A 23,540-nucleotide genomic window follows, 5' to 3' on the forward strand; every position below is an offset into this window, starting at 1 on the left:
GTGCTGTAATTGTTATATGGTGATAAGGTTATTAAAATTAGAAATAGGGGAAAGAAATCACATCCGTTGTGCCATGAAATAGCAACCTCCCAAAGCAAATAATACATTCATAAATGGCAGCTAGTAGGCATTGATCTCAAAAGAACCTAGAGCTAATTGTCAAAGGTAGGGAGTAGTTTCAGCTGTAAATTTATATTTTCCATTAATTATTTTTTTCTTAAAGTTGTATACAATAGTCATTTCACTGCACAACATGGAAACAAATGAACAAAATATTTAGACCTTCTGCAAAATTCTAGTTTCACAAAACTTTTTTTTTACAGTTATGAATTTATGTCATACGATTATAAAAACTAAAGACAATGGACTGGAAAATTATGTGATGCTATGGATGATGAAATGTTCTAGCATCTATGAAATTAGTCATCACTTGGCTTTGGCTGAGATATTTTGCAGATCTTATTTAGGACAGATGGCACAGGAAACCGACCATTCAATGCAATCATGCCACAGTTAGGATGTGCATGAAAATCTTCATTCTTTATCTTTGAATGCAATTCTCTATTCCCCTCTCTTCTGTACTTGTTCAGCCACCCTTTAAATGTACTTTGAACTTTTTCTTCTGTCTGATCAGGATTATTTAACACCACTGCACTAACTACTCCCAGTTGCAGCAAGTTCTATGTTTATCATTTTTTAACAAAGATGTTTCCTTTGAACTACCTATTTCTTGATAACCATTTAAAAATGAAACTCTAATTATGTTTCTTTAGCCATGCTGAAATTTTTCATTTGCATCTATTAGACTGTAAGATATAGGAGCAGAATTAGACCATTTGGCCTATTGTGTCTACTCTGCCATTTCATCGTGGTTGATCCATTTCCCTCTCAACCCCAATCTCCTACCTTCTCCCCATATCCCATCGTGCCCTGACTAATCAAGAATCCATCAACCTCTGACAGCACACACAATTTTTTTTAAATACCAAGATATCATGAAGATCAACAAGAGGAAACAAAAATTCAAGTTGTTCAACCTTTCCTGATATGTATACACAACTTTTGGCACCAATTTTGTAAATATTCCTTGCACCTCTTTGTGCTTTGTTACCCATTTTCTAAAAGATCACCAGAATCTGTATGCTGTAGTCCAAGTGTGGTTTAAGGATTGTTACAGGTTAAGCACAACTTCCCTAAGTTTTCAATGCTACTCTTCTGGAAATAAATGCTAGTGCAGGGTGACAAATCCTTTTGAGAGTGTACTCAAATAGCCTTTGAAAAAAATTCTCTCACATGCTATGATAATTTTGAACAGAGATGGTCATTGATTAATGAATTAGTAACAATATTATGGACTGCAAGGATGAAGGATGAGACCTGTGGTATTCATTGTATTCATTGCTTTACTATGAATAAAAGTATAACAGAGACAGATTGAAATAAATGAAGCATTTTAGAAAACCTGTTCAAAAATTATTAATATTAATCTTAAAAAAAAAACTGAACAGTGATATTATTAACACAAGAGATTCTGCAGATGCTGGAAATCCAAAGCAATGCACACAAAATGGGAATATCTATGGAAGTGAATAAACAGTCAACATTTCAGGCTGAGACCCTTCTTCAGGACCATAAAGGGAGATAATGCCAGAATAAAAAGATGGGGAGAGCAGGAGGAGAATAAATGAAAAGGTACAAGGTGAAGCCTAGTGGGTGGGGAGGCTGGGAAGTGGCAGGCAGAAGAACCAAAGGATTGGAGAAGTAGGAATCTGACAGGAGAAGAGTGAACCATGGAGAAAAGGGAAGGGGAGCAGCTGAATGGGAGAGGAAAGGAAAGGGAAGGGGACAGGGGAGAGGAAAGGAAGAGGGAAGAGTGGGAGGGAAGGAAAGGCAAGGGGAGAAGCTGGAGAGGAAAGGGAAGGGGAGGAGAGGGAGAGGAAAGGGAAGGGGAGAGGAGAGGGAGAGGAAAGGGAGGGGGAGGAGAGGGAGAGGAAAGGGAGGGGGAGGAGAGGGAGAGGAAAGGGAGGGGGAGGAGAGGGAGAGGAAAGGGAGGGGGAGGAGAGGGAGAGGAAAGGGAGGGGGAGGAGGGGAGGAAAGGGAGGGGGAGGAGGGGAGAGGAAAGGGAAGGGGAGGAGGGGACAGGAAAGGGAAGAGGAGGTGGGGACAGGAAAGGGAAGGGGAGGAGGGAGAGAGGAAAGGGAAGGGGAGAGGAAAGGGAAGGGGAGGAGGGGACAGGAAAGGGAAGGGGAGGAGGGAGAGGGGAAGGGGAGGAGGGAGAGAGGAAAGGGAAGGGGAGGAGGGGACAGGAAAGGGAAGGGGAGGCGGGAGAGGGGAAGAGGAGGAGGGGATGGAAGGAAAGGGAAGAAGGAGGGGAGGAGGGAAGGGCTGGGAAGAAGGAGGGGAGGTAATAGGCAAGTGAGAAGTGGTAAGTGGCCAGAGTCAGGAATAGAAGAGGGAAAGAGGAGGGTAAATTACTGGAAAGAGAAATCAATGTTCACGCATCAGGTTGGAGGCTGCCTAGATAGAATATGAGGTGTTGCTCCTCTACTCTTAGGTTGGCCTCATCATTGGAGAAGAGGAGGCCATCAGGATGGAGTGGAGGTGCACACCCACCCCCCCACCAATTTATATTGTGACTCACTGACGTAGAGGAGGCCACTCCGGGAGGATGATACCAACAGGTTCAAAGGTGAGTGTTATCTCACGCGAAGGCCTGTCCAAGACCTTGAATGCAGGTGAGGGAGGTAGTGAATGAGCAGGTGCAGCATTTCTGTCGTTTGCAGGAGGGAGATTAGTGAGGATGGACGGATGGACAAGGGAATCATAAAGGGAGTGATCTCTGTTGCAAGCAGTGGTGAGGTCAAGATGTAATTAAGATAATTTCTAAATAGTATTGTTATGTTATCTCATATGTCTTAAGAAATGTGAACATGAAATTATAAGCTTTGGTGGATATTCAACAAAAGATAAAGGGAAATAAACATTTTACTCTCAGCAAGAATTTTGTTGTTGCACTAACAATGACAAACATTTTATATCCACCTTGTATTTGGTTGTATTGAAGAGCTATGCATATAGCACTAGTTTTAGTAATAAGTCTATTATAATTTGATTTGGCCATATTCATCCCTGAAAACAATTACTGACATGAACTTGTTGATGAAAATTCTGTTAATAGTGCCACTCCAGGTTTCAGAACCTCATTGTCTGAATTTTTATACTTTGATCCAGTTTAACCGATCTCTTTCTCTATTTTCTAGTTCAGCTCTTAAGTCGACAAATTTTTGCCTCCAAATTCCTGCTTTGTAAATCAAATGGATTTCAAAATTATCCATATTAATCCACTGCAACATTTTCAAATTAGTTTGTCTAATGTTACACTGTCTGCATACTTTGAATTTTGTAGCTTTTTCAACTGACCTGAATATAGTGAATCTTAAAAGTTCAGTAGTTGAACCAGTGATACTCAAAAATTTTATTAGAAGGCGCTGAATGTCTGTAATGAGTTTACTTAGGCTTGGGAAATATGTAAAAATGTCATTTTTGACATTATGTTTAAATACTGCCAGCTTGAGTTCATAGACTTTTATATCAAACATAGCATCATGTGATTTGCTAGATCCTTGTAAACTGGTGTTTAAGTAATTTAAATGAGAAATCTGCAAAAGAACAACAATCTACGAAACAACACAATGCCATATAATTCTTCACAAGAAAAATTTTCATTTGTCAAAAACAGATATTCTTTACAGACAGAATCTCTAGTAATCCAATGAATATCGTCACATACAAGTCCTGTGTACATCAAATTCACCAAATTCTGAAATTGTCCTTTTTCGAAGCATATCCAGAATTAAAATTAATTACCTTGGTTACAGTTTTCATCACTTCAAGTTCCTGAAGGCCAGCTTTTGCACACAGTCTTAATATGTACTATATGATGAAACCTTATCAGGAGACGTCCAACACATTTTGCAAATAGATTAACAAAACCCTCCTCTTCACAACTCATACTGGGTGTACCATCAGTTGCTTTTTTTAAAGGTTAACTTGTCATCACGCATTCTTACAACCATTTAGCTGGTGCTTGTGTAAACACCTCACCGCTCTCAGGTTATAAAAAAATAATTTGCTGCTCAGTTTAGCAGTAAAGGTAATCGTTACGTATCTTTTAATTATGAGTGAGATTTAAAACATTGAGAGGCACCACTGTATGCCTTGTGGCATTATAAATTTTGCATGTGTAATCTTGTGCATACGTGCCATCGGTTTGCCACTCCTGCTTAGTGGTTTGCTTTCCCTGAGGCTTTGGTAAACTCTGGCCATTCAATGACTGTTGCATTTTTGATCCAAGATCCCTTTTGTCACTCTACCATATTTGAACTTGCTAGTTCTCTACTTATTCACCAAATTTCCCCCTGCAGGATTCTGCTGTTCTCCTTAGCAGTGATAATCTGAACTTGATTTGGTATAATCTACAAACTTAGCAGTGTTTTTGATTTCAAAGACCAATTCTTTAACAGATGAACATCACTGGTCACAGCAATGAGGGCCAGTATTCTTCCACTCGTGCACACACATGCCAGCATAGGGGAAGAGGTACAGATGCCTGAAGTTCCACAACACAGCTAATTCCAACACTATGACTACTTTGCGTTAAACAGACTTTTTTTTCCAAGTTTGCATTATTTCAGGTAAAATGGTGTATAATTTATGTTTGATTATGTTTTTCTTGTGATTTTTATATGATGCTAGATGCCTTTGGGGCTGCTTCAAGTTTTTCATTGCTCCCGTGCATAAGACGATAAACTCAACTTTGATTACAAATTGCTACCTTTTAAACCCACTGTTTTCCAAAAATTTTATATCTCAGATTACGTTTCAAATGCATTCAAGATTGTACCTTAGCATTATTGCATTCTTCTTGCAGAGCTGCTATCTTCTGTGTAAATGCACTCAAAGTCCGATGGTTTTGTTCATTTGCCTGACGCAACTGTTCATGAGTCTTATGGTTTTCGGCGGTTAATTCCGCCATTTGAATCTGCAACAACAGGTTTACTGATTTTCTGAAAACCCATTTGTAATGTGCTATTATCCATACCACTTTGTTATTTTGAATTAGATGCACAGACCAAGAAATGTAATATAAGATGGAAGTACATTATTTTTAGTAGCCACTGCTGTAATTACCATGATCATGAAGTCTAAAAACCCTTGAAGTATTGTTGCAATATTAGCTTTTGCTACTGGATCAAAACTGAGATACATACCATCCGGACTAGATAATTCATTCACAATTCATTTCTGGTTTATGTTCAATTTGTTGACTCAAGGTGGAAATAGGGTTGTTGTTAGGTAATAAAATAATACCATAATTCAATTCAGTTTTCTTAACTAGGTACAGTAGTTTCAATATGATTCAGTAATCCCTTTTTGAAACTTATGTAGTAGACACAGGGCGAGGCTCTGCTACAAACTGTCTTTCACAGTCATTCTCTTTTTATATACACAGATATTGTCAACAAGATCAGCACTTATTATCTAGTTGTACAAAGGGGTGAAGCCACTGCAATCAATCTGATGCAATGACATATTTTGCTACTTCTGAAGTTTCTGTTTAAACTTAACCATTTTGTTGTTTGTTTAGGTCTTTTCCTCTATCTAGTAATCTCTTTCTTCCTTCCAATGAATATGCTTTTTTGCTCGATATATGATACTCGTTATTTTTGAATGCTTGCTTGCTACTTTGAATGCTTTGCACTTTGGTCCCAGAGGAACACTGTCTCATTCAGCTGTATCCATGCAGAGTTTGAATGATAATTAAACTTGATTTGATTCCTAAGATATGGGAAGTGGTTCACATTTACAATATGGAGACAGCATCTGTGTTTGCACACACTCAAATATTGAGCATCACCACATCATTAACTCACTTCTCTATTGTCAATCTTACATATGGTGTGACAATTTTTCGAAGGCTACCATTAGTGTTCCTTAAAGAAAACACGATGAAAAATACAGAAACAAATTATTCTATTCGAATTATTGACAGGCGTATAATTCATACAGACCGAAATATAAAATCACACCATATTCTGGAGGATACCTGTTTATCAAATTTCAGCCTATTATTTTTCAGTCACTTATATGGATTCAATGTTTAATCACTTCATTTAAATTAGTTTCAGAAATTAAATGACTAAAAGCTCTGCACACTAGAAATGCAAATTAGATTTTCAAATCAATATTTTTTGTGTCTTGGTTCATCTAAATGAGAGGGAAATTAGTGGGCAAAGAGCATAGACAAAATAGGACAGCAAAATCCTCAAAAGATCACAGTCAGTAATGGGGATGGGGTGGGGGTGGCAAGTGCATTATTGATCTGGGTGAAAGATTGAAGCACTTCTGTTTTCCTCCTTCCTGGGAGTGATAAAAAGTATTAGTCTGCTGGAGTCAATAGCTTTTTATCCCCCTATTTCCCTGCCTGGTTTCCTGAGCTCTTAAAAAAAGGTGAAATCTGGGTCAATTCTATGAACTACTATTACCACCATCACAAAACAGCGATGTGAATTAAAATTTCCCATGGTTATTCACAGGAACGTTATCAGTTTCACATCAATCCATGTCAAAAGCAACCAAAACAATCAACAACATTAGATTTTAAGGAACCTCTAAAAAGACAGAAATAGACAAGTATTGAGGTTTGTGCAAGAATTCCATGATTTGAGGCCTCAGTAGCCAAAGATACAGCTGCTAATATGCAATAGAAAGACCAGAACTGGAGATGCGCTAATATCTTGGAATGTGACTGGCTTGGAGAAAGTTGCAGGGGCAAGGATCAATAACGTCAGAGGAGGAATTCAAAAATGAAATAGTAAGGTCTTTGCTACTCTAGGTATCAATGTGGGTCAGTGAGCAAAATTGCAGTCAGAGTTGATGCAAGTGAAAATATAGCCAGCAAAGACTTAAGTGGCCTTACTAATATGAAGAGTATAAGATGAGTACAAGGCCAGTGGAAACTTGGTAGCAAAAAAGAAAGAAAGAAAACACAAAGGATGCAAAGAAGAAACACTGCAGCAAATGTATAAGGTGACTTAAATAGGAAAATTCAGTGTTGTATTTTACCAAAGAAGGGCTACCTATAACCTCACGACTACAAAATTGTCACAGGACCATTGAATAGACTGGGGGCATTGTATTGGAGGGGTCGTGACTGTCACGTGCCCATTACCTGGTCAAAAGACACACCACCTGCCAAGCAAGGTTTGACCCCTCCTCGCCCATCAATGCAAACCTAACCATTGGCCCCTTTATTTAGCCCTGTACTTGGCGTTGGGCAATTGGCCTTTGTAATCAGCTTAACTGGGCTGGCACCGACCCATTGGTATCCCTGTGAATTACCTGCACTATAAAGGAAGCCACGTGTGCTCCACCCGCTCTCTTTTTTGCTATCTCCGAGGGCCCAGCCTGCTATTGGTGAGTTGTGCATTGAATAGGGTTGGGAGTGTGAGTATTATCCCTAAGCCGTGCCCGCACAAAGTCAAGGAGGTCGGGTATCATATTGACTTTTTCCTTGGTTTGGGGTGGGGGGGGGGGGTGTGTGTGTGTGCGCGCTCCCACGCTTGCACCTTGTTCCCACGCGATTTCCCCACATTTGTTATTAATTGTCCGTGTGTGCTCTTAATTGCCAATCTGACTATTGTAAGTTGTGCATGTGTGTGTGTTGCTCCTGTTTCTATTTTTCCATGTTTGCCTTCTGTAAATAAAATCCTTTACTACCAAGGCTGCCTGTCCAGTCCTTGTCCGTGAGACCTATCGAATCTGTTTCCTCACTCACAACAGGCATATGACTGGATTAAATTCTACTTTTTCAAATGTTAAACAAGTATCAGGATCAAAATAAAGTCCGTCATTTCTGTTCCTAATTCTCAATGATTTCTCTAAATAGCAAAAAGATCAGAAAATAAGTATTTCATACGGGTTTAAATTTAAGGCACATATTTAGTTCTACCAAATGCACTTATATGATGCATATGAACAAAGTGTGACCCAATTCCCAGCTCCAACAAAAACAATACCCAATAAAATACATTCCAACTGAACTTCAAACATCATCCCAATGAATGGAATGGTCATTTTATTGCATGGGAAGAAAACTAGTTCACCAAACCATATCAAGCAGGTGTTAAATGGAAAACTTAAAAAGACACTGCAGGTCTTCGAAACAGTTGTTAGGTCATGTAGCATCTCTAGAATGAGAAAGAGTTAATGTTTCAAGTCACAAATCCTTTGTCATGATGACCTGAAATATCAACTGCTTCTCTTTGCACAGATGCTCCTTAACCTGTCAAGTAGTTCCAGCATTTTGTGCCTTTATTTCAAACATATTAAATGTACTTGAAAACTACCTGCAATAGCTTAATTGAAAAATACATTTAAAGAATGTACCTTGTAATTTTCCACTTGCTGTTGGCTTAATTCCAGATCTCCTTTAATAGAAGTTTGAAGAACTAATTGCTCTGCTTCCTAAAAAGACAAATCAATTGCATGGTTTCCAGCAAATCCCAACAGATGACATTAATGGTACAATCTTTATTTAAAATAAGGAGTTGTGAATGTGCAATTACACTTTAGATTTACATTTTACGTCAGATGACAAATCTTAAATCAAAGAATTGAATCCACATACCTCTCCACCACTTCCTCACAGTGCTCAAGTTCTGCATTTCCATTTTAACATAAGGACAATATTAGTACTTCAGAATTATTGAATTTGCTTTGCTGGTTATTTTGTGGCAATTTTCCTGTTTTATCTGTAAATCTTTTAGACTCTGTTGCGAATCTTGAAACCTTTTAAGACTGCCTTCTATTTTCTTACAGTTCATTGTCTTAAGTGCCCATAATTTTGCAAAGTGTTCACCAGACAAACAAGATATTTCATTGTTTTTTGCTATTCCAACTCTCAGCAATGAACTTGTCTGAATGAAATTTCACACATACGCAAGTCTCATCCTGATATCTAACTGAGGTTAATCAAGGATGTTTTCTAAAATTATACACATATTGATAAAATTATTACATTTCTGTAACAGAATTTTACAATAATATGGAACATTCTGGAGATACCATTGTTACTCACAGCTCTTTTTGAATCAGTAAGTTCTTTCTTTGTTTTCACTAACATTTGTTTCATCTTGGTGTTTCTCTCTTTGTTTTCCTCCAATGTTTTCTGAAGAGATCCTGCAAATGACCACAATCAGGTTACTTGATATCTATTATAGAAGTCATCTGCTGAAAGAAATTATATAGAACTTATTAAGAATAATAATTTATTCATAAATATTTCCAGGTAAACATGCAATTGGAATAACAGTATGAATATGAATACAGTATAAACACTGAATGCCTGTAAGTTTTCCCAAAACCAAATAAAAATTTAAGTTCAGATCATGATAAATTAAGGCAGAATCCATAGAAGTATTATTCCAAGTCCTGATGCTTTTATGAAAAAACACGAAATCCTTTTTTTTAAAAAAATATAGTGGTGGCAAAACTAATTTGATAGTGAACACATCATTTTATATCGCATGCCTTTGTCTTATTTGCTTAATTCATCCATTTTGCAGTGAACAATCTCACCCCTCAGACGATGATCCTTGTCTGATGTGGACCTGCCACTTCTGTGATATCACTATTAAGGAGGAAATGTTTTCAACAAAGTGGTTTCATGTAGTTCACTGAATCCATACTTAATCAGGAATAAAAGATAATGAACTTCAATCAACCAAACTGATCAACTCACTTATTTGATCTTCCAAGTTAACCATTTTCTGTTTGCATGATGCTGTTTCTTCCACCGCTTCACCAATCCTGTTGTCTTGGTCAGTAATTTTCTGGTTCAGTTCTTTTACCAAGCGCTCATAATCTGCGATCTCCATGTCCATTAGCGTGCTTTTTTGTGCATCCTAGCAACAATGGGAAATAAATGACAATAATTTGCACTGCATTGAGATTTCAACCAAAACAAAATTCCACTGATAATCAAGTATTACTGGATTTATTTCATTGGTATGAAAGAATCCTATTAATAGATAGGATTCAATACAAATCCTCATAGATAGCAATATAAATCCTCAATGTCCATTTGTGTGCCATATAAACAAGTATTATACTGCTTGAGTTACAGTATTTGAGCCAAATTAAATCCCACCGTCCTTATCAATACACAAAAAGGACAAAATAATTGGTTATTGATCAAATTTATTGTGTACATCTTTACATTGTTCATTTGTACACAGTGGCGTATACACTTCCATTTGTAGTAAAATTATGTTCCAATGTCACAGACATTGCATAATAATTTCTCCTGCAGTAACTTTAAATTGCTTTTTACAGTGCCTTCTTTGACTTTTAAAGGTCCAGATCAGAACTTCTTTGAAACACTGCTTCATTTCTTCTTCACATCATGCCTAAATGCTATATTGGTAATTCACTTTCAATCATTATTGCCTGCTCTAAAACTATTTTGATCCACCATTGGTTGGAAATAATATACTAAAATGATGTAAATCTGAGGCAAAAAAAAACCCAGTAACATCCCACCAGGTATCAAACATGGACAAAAAGAAAAATGTTAGTACTTTATGTTTTATGATCTGATGTACAAAATCTTGTGGCAACTTTGGGAGGCAAAATTCTCTACTCCCAGCTCTTCCAAATAATCTTGCTTTGCTTCAATCCAGATGGGTAAAGTATGGTAAGTTGCTAATCAATGTTACATTGAGATTAGCAGGCACAATGTAAAAGGCTGGATTTTTAGTGAGATTGATGTGACGAACTAAAGTTATGGACAACTGAAAGTTGAATATTTGTAGCAATCTTGTCTTATATCAGATTTCTGGCAACTTTAGTGATTTGCTTTTGAATGCAGTGGGTTGTGTCTTTTGACTACCTTTCTCACATGTTCCAGTTCTTGTACTGTTTGTTGCAGTTGGTGTTTCTCATTTTGAAGTTGCTTTTTAAGTTCTTCAATTTCTTTTGCCAGTGTACAATTGTCCTGCATTGAAAAGAATATATTTTTTAAATATACAAGTTATTTATACAAGAAAATCAATTGAGAAAAAAAATTGGGCAATTCCATAAAATATACTTAAAACTTTAAGGCTCTGAGCTATATTTAGTTTCCAGTACCTTAGATACCTGTTCCTTAACAAGTTTTATGGCCTCCAACTCCTTTTCAACCGCTGTCTTAGCTTTTTCGGATTCTAATATCTGTACTTCCAGCTGTTTGGCATTCGACTGTGACGTTCCTAAATGGCTCAACAAATCTTCTTTATCTGAAGCCAACTGTTTATGCTAAATGGAAGATAACAGAAAGACATAACAAATTCATTAATATGTTGTACAGCAGTAGACTTCTTCAAAGTGATCACTTTTTGGACAAGGCTTAAACGTTATTTAATGAGCCTTGTCCAAAAAAGGGTGAACTTTGCATAAATGGAGGTCCTAAATGATCAACTTGCACTGTAAAGTGTTCCCTACTGTACGTTTATCATAAACAAATACAGATCTGGAATTTACTCTTGTTGGCAAGCAACCTACACTGGCCTATAATCCAAGCCTATGCTAACCTTCAGAAGACGTGTTAGTGTTGGCTTTTGGAAAAATACTCAGAGGCAAAGATCTACACAGAGGAAGAAAAAGCTCTGCCCATAAATTAACAAAAAAACCAAAAGCTGTGGCAGCTGGCATAACTAATGCTTCTTAAATTAGCCAGTTGCAAAAAGCTGTCAAAAGCAAGCAACCACATTCACAACTTCTATGCTCACGAACAAATATGAAGGAATCCTGGGCTTGTTCATATTTGTCATGGACTTTGTGGACTGAAGGGCCAAGTTCTGCAATGTAGGACACTGACTTTTCTACTTAATTTTCCACCCTGTGTATTCTTCTCTTTTCTAAATGCTTCTGAAGTGCATTGACAATTTCGCTCATAATCTTTACAATTCCCTCACTTCTCTCTGTTATTCAAAACACATTTTCTGTCAGCTCATAATTATTGCTCATCATTTCCTCATTGTGAAGCATCATTAGCCAACTCCTATTAACAGGTGGCATTAAAATATATGTTATTGACACTGCTTGTACAGATTTTTATAGGTCTCCTTGTATTACTTTAATTTTAATTATGCACTTGAAACACTATGGTGCCTATTGTAAACAGAAGTCTTCTACATTCACTGATAGAAAAATATTGCTCAATAGATGGAAGATGGTGTCATACCTCTTGAAGGCATGCGTTCAAATGCTGTGTAAGTTCTTCCACCTGATTTTCACAGTTATTTGCTCGCTCCTTTTCCATATCCAGCTTTTCTGCTTGCTTCTCATATTCTAGCAAAAGATTCTGAGTGAAAGAAACACAATCTTAAACTAATTAACAACTAATTTAAAAATGGACTTCCTGTAAGTGTTATAGTTTAAGTGACAAACTGCTTAATAAGTTTCTTTCCCCTATGACTGTTGAGGCATGAGCTTGGGGTAACCTTAAGTTAGATAAACATGTGCAAACAAGCTGGATGAACTCAGCAGGTCGGGCAGCATCCATTGAAAGGAGCAGTCAACGTTTCAGGCCAAGACGTCCTGACGAAGGGTCTCGGCCTGAAACGTTGACTGCTCCTTTCAATGGATGCTGCCTGACCTGCTGAGTTCATCCAGCTTGTTTGTACGTGTTTATTTGACCACAGCATCTGCAGTGTACTTTGTGTTTACTTAAGTTAGATAGTTTTTAGCTAGGGTAGTTGATAGGAAGTGTTTGGATCCTACATCGGGCAAAAAAAACCAAAATCCTTTTCTCTGTCATTGACCATAATTCAACTAAAAGACTGAACTAATAATTCAGTTAATTAGATGAGGACAGGATCTGCGTGACCAGTACCAGGACAGGTTGCCATGTATTAGACACAAATGTAATGACCACAAAGAGGCACCAGAGTTGAATCGAACAGTCTCATTGATAATCAACACCAAAAATCTGGTGTGGGAAAACTTGTGGGAAAAGACTGGTAAATAGCAAACGTATGCATTACCATTTATGTTCATGGCAAGAATATTATTCTCAGCAATGCAACAGCTGCAGATATGATTATTTATATTACCAATCATAAACCCTAACTCTCATATCGCTGATCAAATATGATAAACATCTTGTACTCTGAACATATTTTAGCAAATGTTAAGATTTTCAGAAAATTATCTATACATAGAACAATGCAAGGCTAATAGTAATTACAATTATGAACAGCACAATTGTTCAAATTTCCAGGATAAGCTATGAAATAGAAGCTTTAAGGAGCTTTAAGTACAATTTTAAATCTTATAGATACTGGTAAGCAACAAGAAATTACACCATGCATTAATTCTCATGATAGGATTAGTAAGGATAGTTTTGTTTTCTCAATATTCTTTTTAGCAGCAGATGTCATGATGATATGACAACTACACTGTTGCATTCATTTTTTAAAATTGTGATATTTAATAGAAATCACACTTACTCATTAAAGTTCCTCAACCTAACTATTTTCTGTTGCTTCCTGTCTTTTTTCCCCATGAAAACTGAAAAATCTTTGTCTAGACCATAAATATTTACAAAAGATCATTTTAATCAATATTTGCAGTATTTGAATTCTATTTCATAACCACAGGGTTTCTTCTTAATCCACTTCCTGAAGCCAGCATAATGGCATTTCAGCAGGACTTTTATAGGTTTTACTGAAAATAATATAAAGCTGTCCACTATCTATTTCAACTGTCACTTTCTGAAGGGAAAACAAGTACAAACATCAGACATTGTGGGGGAAAATTGTAAAAGACTAAACAATGTTAGAATGGTTACCTTGTAGTTTTCAGATCCTTGCATGAGGTCTTTAATTGAAGAAGAGAGTCGATCCCGCTCAGACTTTACAATCTCCATCTCTTCTGCTAATAGTAACACCTGGTTGAAAACAAGTTTTTCTTTATACAATTTCATACCTACATAATATTAATTTCAAGTGGAAAGAGAAATTTTATCAGGACACGTACCTGATTTTTGCTGGCATCAAGTTCTTTCTTAGCTTTCACAGCAACAGCTTTTATCTTGTTTATTCGATTTTCCTTCTCATTGCTTACTTTTTCTAGTTGAGCTATTTTAAAATGATTTAAAAAAAATTGAAATAAGCTAATGACAAACTTTCTGTCCTCTGTACTCAGCCTCACACCCAAAAGATATTGCGTTCTTGATGATGATCAAATAAAAACATGAACAATTATGCAATTCACCAACTTTCAAGTTACACTGAAAACTCTGCTAACTTTGAGAAGCAAATTTCATTCACTTTATTTTCATATATTATAATCTGGCAAGAACCAGAACAAAACTGTCATTTTAGGAGATCATTAGTTGGGATGAGTCATTTTTAATTAAAAGCTGGACAGATTTATAAATAAAATAACATTTAGAGCTTAAGATGCTCACTACTTATGAGCAACCCAGTTTTAAATAAATGAAAATATGATGCCTCTACAAGACTTTCCCTTGAACGTCTTTGTATTTTATTGTTTTACAACATTGAATCACCGTGGAATTAATTTGGATTTTTTGACACCGATCAACAGAGAAAACTCTGGGTCAAAATGAAAACAAGCGTCTACAAAGTGCTCTAAATTTATTACATTTATTAAACACAAAATAATTGATTGCATAGGTACTCACTCCCTTTAATATGACTCCAAATCATCATTGGTGCAACCAATTGGTTTTAAAGTCAGATTATTAGTTAAATGGAGATTTTTTTTGGAGACCTCTGCACAGTCAAGGCATTTCAATTGACTGTAGTAAAAATACACCTGTATCTGGAAGGTCCAACTGCTGGTGAGTCATTATCCTGGCAAAAACTACACCAGGAGGACAAAAGAACACACCAAGAAATACTGTGAAAAACTTTATCGAAGAGCACAAGTCAGGAGATGGATACAAGAAAACTTCCGAGTCACTGAATATCCTTTGGAATACAGTTAAGTCAATAATCGAGAAATGGAAAGAATATGGCACAGCTGTAGATCTGCTTCGAGCAGGTTATCCTCAAAAAACTGAGTGACCATGCAAGAAGGGAACTAGTGAGGGAGGCCATCAAGAGACTCATGACAAATCTGAGGAGCTGAGATGGGAGAGACTATGCACATAGCAACTGTTGTCCGGGTGCTTCACCAGTCACAGCTTTATGGGAGAGTGGCACAGAGAAAGCCACTGTTGAAAAAAACTCACATGAAATCTCAGCTAGAGTTTGCCAGGAGGCATATGGGAAACTCTGAAGTCTGCTAGAAGAAGGTTCAATGGTCTGATGAAACTAAAATTGTGCTGTTGGCCATCAGACTAAACACTATGTTTGATGTAAGCCAAACACTGCACATCACCAAAAACACACCATCCCTATCATGAAGCATGGTGGTGACTGCATCGTGCTGTGGGATTATTTCCACTGCAGTAGGCTCTGGAAGGCTTGTGAAGGTCAAGGGTAAAATGAATGCACAAAAATATGGGGAAATCCTGGAGGAAAACCTGATGCAGTCTTCAAGAGAACTGCGGCTTGGAAGAACATCTGTCTCCCAGTAAGACAATGACCCCAAGCACAAAGCCAAAGTTAAACAGGAATGGCTTAAAAACAAGAAAGTTAATTAATGTTCTGGAGTGGCCAAGTCAGAGTCCAGACTTCAATCCAATTGAGAATTTGTGACTGGACTTGAAAAGAGCTGTTCACTCACGATCCCCATGCAATCTGACAGAGCTTGAGCAGTTTTGTTAAGAAGAATGGGGGAAAATTGTAGTGTCCAGATGTGCAAAGCTGATAGAGACCCATCCACCCAGACTCAAGACTGTAATTGCAGCCAAAAAATGCATTTACTAAATACTGACTTGAGGTTGGTGAGTAATTATGCAATCAATTATTTTGTGTCTAATAACTGTAATAAATTTAGACCCATTAGCTGAAATTTGTTTTCACTTTGACACAAGAGTTTTTTTTGTTGATTGGTGTCAAAAAAACCAAATTAAATCCATGATGATTCAATGTTGTAAAATAATAAAACATGAAAACTTCAAGGAGGGCGAATACTTTTTATAGGTATTGTGACCTTGCTGAGTATCTTAAACACTGACTGAATGTTTTTACAATTCTTCCGGTATATTTATCAATACTTAACTGCCAATACAAGTAATGAAGGGTATTTCAAAACTTTTCATATACTAGATAAGATGTTTAGGACCAGGCGACAAATGGGGAAGACAAGGGAAACAAAAAAAGATACAAAAACTGAAAGAAAATTTTAAGATAAATAACCCAAGCCCAAGGCTGATAATAGAATTAGTCTATTTATCTAATACATGAACCACTGCCTTTATAGATAGGTTAAAAGAGTTTTCAATATTAGTAATCCATAAAAATATTTGGCCCTTGAAATTTCACAGTAAAACACAAATTTTATAAATAAGCCAGGATGTTATCAACTTTTTTTAAAATTAGTATTTTATCTATCATCACTAGGATTTTAAAATATCAAGCCTACAACCACCTTTAAGAAAACAATAATCTCAAATTTTACCAAACTTATTCAGTTTAGGGCAAGATTATAAACACCAGTTTATAAATTGCAGTTGGGTAATTTTTTCTTCTGTAAAGGCCTGGATGCATACTTTAAGGATTGGAAGCCTGAGAACAAATGAGATTTGCTGGAGGGGTATGCATCACTTCAGAATTAAAAGAAGTGATAACTTAGAACCTGAAGCTCGAAATTCACTGACAGCAGCGTTAAGATTCAATTTATATAGGTCTAAATTGGGAGCCACAAAAGAGCAGGAGAGACTGTACTACAAAGAAGTTTCAAATGTGGGGCAGCTCCACACAGAGGTTCAAAATCTCTGCAGATAATTTTGAAATTAACATTTGAATTCCTGGGGTATAGGGCAGCTCTGTATTGTAAAGGGCAGTGCTGGTGCTTCCCACTTCCAGAAACTTAGATTCAATTCTAATCTCAGGTATTGTCTGTTTGGAATTTTCATGTCCTACCTATAATCATTTTTGTTCCATTTGCTCATCCCACTTTCCTCCCATATGACATGACATACAGGCTGGTAGGTTCATTTTAATTTATTCCGTTTACATAGGTGGTAAGGGAAATTAAGATGGCATTATTGGGCATTTGAGACAGAATCAGTTGTAGGAGACTATAAGAGTTGACGTGAGCTTGATGAGCCAACTAACCTTTCTATTCTATTTTCTTTTGCTACAAGAAAGCAACAAACAAAAACGGGCAAGCTGTGCAAATCAGCCAAAACATTGGTGAGTAAATAGCTATTAAAATGACAATAATGCCACTGAAATACAAAATATGTAGCATACAAGAAAAACATTCAGGAATAGTTGGCTTAACAAAGATGAAATCTGAAAATTTACAGACACGGATTGTGGAGCTGAGCAGGAGAAAGATTAAATATTTGAGATGTTAACAAAGTTTACTTATCTGTGTTATGTGCCTATTTATAGGCCCACTGTATAATGTAAATATTATAGATTGTAAACATACCTTTATTGTTTGCACATTGAACTCATTCTTTACTTTTAAAACACAAAGTATTAAATTACTTTTAACCATGACTATTAAAGTATTTCGCTTCTGCAGGAACTGAAGCAGACAACCAATGAAAGCAATCAAATGTCAAAATTACATCACAGTAAGAGTATTTTGCTACTGTTGTAAAATTTATACAGCTTGTCATAAATGACTGGAGAGCTATTGCAATCCTTAAGAGCTCAGCTATCAAACAGACAAGCTATCAAAACCTCAGACCATTTTGCCAGACAGAATAGTAACCTACAAAGCTCACTGTAAAAGCTTTAGTATGAAAGGAAAGTATTTGCAAACTGAAACAAAAACAGAAAATGCTGAAAATACACTTGCTACCTGCCCTATCGAAGACAAATGAACAGAATTAATATTTCTGGTTGATGACTTTTCATCTGATGATTTATTGTCATTTACAGATGCCCACTTTGTATCTCTCCCAGAAATAACTCATGCTTACATTTAAAAGATTGTCTTAAAATAAGTAAAAAGCATAAAAACTGCAATGCAAGCTTTACGCTGTCTTACAAAAAGCCTAAATTTCACTTAATTTTCAGGATTCTACTTAAAACTCACATAAAAATAAAACACTACTTAAAACAGCATTACATATCTATATGCCCCGATCAATTACTACAAAAATGAGTAATGAGTAATTAATGAGTTAGTAGGACAAAATAAAATATTTGTTGCTTTTATTCCAAATTTAATATTTGAAATAAAATTTTAAATTGGATACATGCATCCCAAAATTTCAATGACAATGAACCAGCACTAAAATGAAAACATACCAACTTTCTCATTCATTTCCACAATTGTGTTTTTAAAGGTGTTTTCTTCACTGGAGATTTTCAACATCAAATCCTGTATTAAAGAAAAAACGTTACCCTCAAATTGCAGTTTGTTTGCATGATAATATTTTTTGAAACAAGGCAAAATATAGATTTTTTTTATCAAAAAGCTTGGTGCTATGGATTTTCTTCTGCAAAAATTTGCTAAAGATTCAAATATGATTTGAAAAATCAAAAAGATTTTTCCATCCGTAGAATGTCAGTTACTAGTACTTGACCTCAAACAGAATTAAGGTATCGTTCCACTGATGTGAATCATCTATGAACTTTTTAGTTCACACTCAATGATAACATCTGGACTAATTTCTCATTTCACCCACCACAGATCCAAAGTGAATTGGTTTTAACACATACATGTCTTGAGTGATTTTTCTGATTAAACCTATATTATATCAAAGATCTCTTCATGACAAACCTGTAGTTCAAAGGAATTCAATAATTTGACAAAACTTAGCATGCTATACAGAAAAGACAAGGCTGGAAAAAGACTCCCAAAAAACTAAGATAAAGCACTAAAAAAAGGTGTCAAATCTAAAAACGTATGTAAGCCCTCCGGCAAAATTCTTCAACACCATAGTTGGGATGTTGTCTTCTGCCATGACCTGTCAGTAACATGGCAATTTAATGCAATTGAATTGCTTTCTAGACCAGACGGTAACTGCCGATCAACTAAATTGGCATTGATCAGGACTCACATGTAGATCAAATCAAAAAAGGTAGGCAATTTCCTACCTTGAAGAACATCAGTGAATCTGATATGTTTCATGACCACTGTGGATACTAGCTTTTTAATTCAAGATTAAATGACCTTCAGGAATCCAAGTATGTTATCAAGGACACCTGGTGAAACTGAAGTCAATGGGAATGAAGGAAAAATTCAAAATAATATTTGGAGTAATACGAAGAGAAAAGAGGAAAATGGATATAATTGCTGGACAATAAATCAACCCAATCCCATAAAAATCACTGCATGAACAAAAAGAAGATGCTGCAAGCATTCAGGTCAGGCAGCGTACTGTACTTGGAAGTAAAGCAAGTGTAAACATTTTAGGCCTGAAGACCTTCTGGAACATCTTGTGTGTTTATTTCAGATTTCCAGCATCTGCAGCTCTTTTAAAATAAAGTTGCACCACTGCAATGAGTTCGTCAGGAAATGTCATCACCAACTTCATCAATAATCTTCCATCCATGATAAGGCCACACAAAGGGATGCTTCTTGTTAATTTCATAATATTTGTTACCAACTCTCCAAATCTAAATGATACAAGATCTGGTCAACAGAGGAACAATAGCTAATAGCAAACTCCCTCTGATAAGGAACGTTTTGTCACTGAAAAATTCAACTGGACCAAATACACATGTACTGTATACTGTGGCCACAGGAGCAGGTCACTGGCAAGATACCTTTCAATTGCCTCATTCCTTCATCCAATTATGGATGGGTTTTCACCCTGGCAATCACCCAGCATATCTCATAACATTAGAAAGATCCTCATTAAAATGTTCTAAATTTGAAAACATTGTTATTTTTTATAACTACACATGATGATATCCCAAGCCAATTTCACTAATTTCAAATATATTTGATGCACTATCAAATTTATGCCTTGAAAAATGAAAAAAAAAGAGAAATCAGACTTTTTTTAGTAATGGCACCCTAGTGTTTGAAATGCAAAGGAATATTTTATATCTGGGTTATCAGATATAACCTAGGACCTCAGACAAAGTCAGGAACCAAAAGGTTGAGCATGGTGTGACTGATGTCAGAGTTGCATACATTTCAATGCAAGAAGTATCATAGTAAAGGCAGATATGGATCAACACTTGGAATTATGACATTGTAGCAATTAGTGAGATTTGGCTGAAGGAGGGGCAGGACAGGCAACTAGACCGGATAATTTTGAAAACGCCGATTTTGCATAAAAATGATAGGTGTCCACACCAGGCGTTTTTAAAAATATCTCTGTCCACATTGAAACAGATATTTCGGCGAATCTCCTCCTACTGCGCATGCGCAGGACGTATCTACCAAAAACAAGCAATATGTTTGGTGTTGAATCTCGCTGTGAAAGTGCGCGTTTGTGCAGTTACAGACTAGAAAGGCGGACAGCTATTGGCTCTCGCGCAGGAGAACTTAAAAGTTAAAAAAAAACAAATAATGGAGCGTATGGAGGCAACTGACAGGGAGTTCATGGACAGTATGAACCGGCTGACGACGAACACTGAAAAACTGATGAACTCTGTTGCATTAATAAAGCTCCTTGTTAAATGTGTAAAACATGTCTGCATCAGTATTATTTTGTATTTCCATACAATGTTACATTAGGCTGTTACGCATCTATTGTCAGAGAAGTACTTGCATAAATAGGTAAACCACCTTCATACGAGCAAGGACAGAAAACAGGGCAAAGTGAGTATACTTATTTATTCAGTAAGTTATGGGTCAAAGTATTTGGTGAGTACATTTCTAACTCTTCTGGCTTCAGTCTCGTTGCTGTCTGTTCTGAAATTGTTAGATCGTGTGGGGGGTTGCGTTCAGGAAAACAATGAAATAGTGCACTGCCGTCTGATAGCATTTTCAGATTTCTCCAGTTACCCAGTCCACACTGATCTGCCCAAGTGGCGTTTTCAAAATTACTCACACTGGACAGCGTTTCTGAAAAGATGCAGTTTCGGGGGATGAAAACGCTGTTTTAGTGTGGACGGAGGGTAAAAACAGAGAGAAAGCTTTGGTTACGGATTTATCCGGCGTAGTGTGGACGTAACCTCAATATTCCATTGTTTTAGACGTGACACAGCAGGAGGGATTGAAGGAGGATGGGTGGCATTACAAGTCAGGGAAATGTCATGGCAATGCTCAGTCAGGACAGACTGAAGAACTCATCTAGTGAAGCAATATGAGAGGAACTGAGAAATAAGAAAGGTATAACCACTTTAATGTATTACAGCCCACCCAACAATCAGTGGGATTCAGAGGAACAAATTAGCAGAAAGATTGCAGACTGTTGCAAGAAATGCAAGGCTGTTATAGTAGGCCATTTTAATTTTCCACATATTGACTGGGAATCCCATACTGTAAAAGGACTAGATGGGATAGAGCTTGTCAAGTCCCAACCAAAGAGTGTATGGTATTTGATCTGCTACTAGGGAATGAGACAGGGCAGGGGACAGAAGTTTGTGTTGGGGAACACTTTGCATCTAGTGATCATAATGCCACTAATTTCAAAGTAAGTAGCGAAGAGATAGGTCTGGTCCACGGGTTAAGATTCTAAACTGGAGAAAGGTCAATTTTGATGGCATCAGAAAAATTGGCAAATTTGGATTGAGACAGAATGTTTTCTGGCGAAAGTGTACTTGATGAGTGGGGGCATTCATAAGGTGAAATTTTGAGTGTACAAGTCTTGTATGTGCCTATCAGAACAAAAGGTGAAGATAGCAGGTTAGGGAACCTTGGTTTTCAAGAGATATTGAGGTGCTGATTAAGAAACAAAAAGGAGGTATATGGCAGGTATAGGCAAGTAGGAACAAATGAGGTGCTTATGGAGTACAAGAAATGCAAGAGGACACTTAAGAAAGAAATCAGCTAAAAGGAGGCATGAGGTTGTCCTAGGTGAAGAAGAATCTCAAGGGATTCTACAGATATGTTAAGAGCAAAAGGAGTGCAAGAGACAAAATTGGTCCTCTGGAAGATCAGAATGGTAATCCATGTGTGGAGCCAAAACAGATGGTGGAAGATCTTAATTAATTTTTTTTACATCTATAGTTACACAGGAGACAGACACAGAATCTACAGAAGTGAGGCAAAGCAGCAACAAACATGAACCCTACACAGATTACAGAGGAGGTGGTTTTTACTGTCCTGAGGCAAATTAGGGTGGATAAAGCCCCAGGGTCCCATGAGAGGCAAGTGCCAAAATTTTTGTGGCCTTTACAGAGAAATTTAAATCCTTAGTGACAGGCAAAGTGCCAGAAGATTGGAGGGTAACCAAAGTTGTTCCGTGTGGCACGGGGCCAAGTGGTTAAGGCATTAGACTAGTAATCTGAAGGTTGTGAGTTTAAGCCCCAGCCAAGGTAGCATGCTGTGTCCTTGACCAAGAGCAACCACATGTTGCTCCAGTTCACCCAGCTGAAAATTGGTACCGGCAAAATGCTGGGGGTTAATCTCGCGATTGACATCCTGTCTGGAGGGGGGAGGAGTCTCGTACTCTCAGTTGCTTCATGTCATGGAAACCGGCATAAGCACCAGCCTGATGAGCCTATAAGGCTTGGGACAGACTTTAACTTTTAACAAAGTTGTTCTGCTGTTCAAGAAAGACACTAAAAATAAACCAGGAAATTATTGGCCAGTGAGCCTGACATCAGCAGTGGGAAAGTGATTGGAAGATATTCTGAGGGAGCGGATATATAAGTATTTGGATAGACAGGGACTGATTAAGGATAGTCAGCATGGCTTTGTACGTGGTAGTTCATGTCTAACCAATCTTATAGATGAATAAATTCTTCTCAGGCATCCAGCTGGGTACAGGTGTTGATTTAAACAGACGTTTTGATTACAAATTCTGTTTCTTCATCAGGGATGATGCATGGGTATGTCTAGTCCAGTGGTATATATACCCCCATCGTCCGTTCCTTTTGATTGGATGAGGACTAACCAATTAGGTTTCCACTGACCCACCTTGTTTGCAATCAAATTCCACTAGTTCTTACTTATGTAAGACCTTTGTCCTTGTTAAACTTATTTTCCTCTGGTTTTATTTCAATGGCTTCCTTCATCAGGCGGTCCCAAAAGCCAGCGGGGCAGCACAGTGGTTTTGTGTCAAAGTCAATCCTATGACCATTACAACTGCAATGTTTGGCTACTGCCTATCTTTCCAGGCCACCCAAATGGATATACCTCCCTTGCTCCTTGATGTGGGTGCTATGATGCTGTAACTGCAGAGCAGTGTTTATCAGCCAGACGGGGCACACAGTGGAAGCCTGCATCAAGGAGGACAGGAGCTGTATCCGTTTCAGTTACCTGGAGAAATTGGCGGT

General features: G+C 37.2%; 1 protein-coding gene across 1 annotated transcript in view; it reads right to left on the reverse strand.

Moving 5' to 3' along the window:
• LOC132391328 (GRIP and coiled-coil domain-containing protein 2) overlaps positions 1 to 23,540 on the reverse strand; it is a 59,012-nt gene that overhangs the window by 18,702 nt on the left and 16,770 nt on the right. Inside the window, exons 7-16 of the mRNA XM_059964367.1 lie at positions 18,447 to 18,519; positions 14,080 to 14,180; positions 13,892 to 13,990; positions 12,284 to 12,403; positions 11,191 to 11,355; positions 10,952 to 11,056; positions 9,803 to 9,965; positions 9,140 to 9,240; positions 8,449 to 8,526; positions 4,904 to 5,041 (exon numbers count right to left, since the gene is read on the reverse strand). Coding sequence (XP_059820350.1) covers positions 4,904 to 5,041; positions 8,449 to 8,526; positions 9,140 to 9,240; positions 9,803 to 9,965; positions 10,952 to 11,056; positions 11,191 to 11,355; positions 12,284 to 12,403; positions 13,892 to 13,990; positions 14,080 to 14,180; positions 18,447 to 18,519 — 1,143 coding nt within the window. The remainder of the gene's footprint in view (positions 1 to 4,903; positions 5,042 to 8,448; positions 8,527 to 9,139; positions 9,241 to 9,802; positions 9,966 to 10,951; positions 11,057 to 11,190; positions 11,356 to 12,283; positions 12,404 to 13,891; positions 13,991 to 14,079; positions 14,181 to 18,446; positions 18,520 to 23,540) is intronic.

This window comes from Hypanus sabinus, chromosome 3 (genome assembly GCF_030144855.1).
Source record: "Hypanus sabinus isolate sHypSab1 chromosome 3, sHypSab1.hap1, whole genome shotgun sequence".
Taxonomy (NCBI): Eukaryota; Metazoa; Chordata; class Chondrichthyes; order Myliobatiformes; family Dasyatidae; genus Hypanus; species Hypanus sabinus.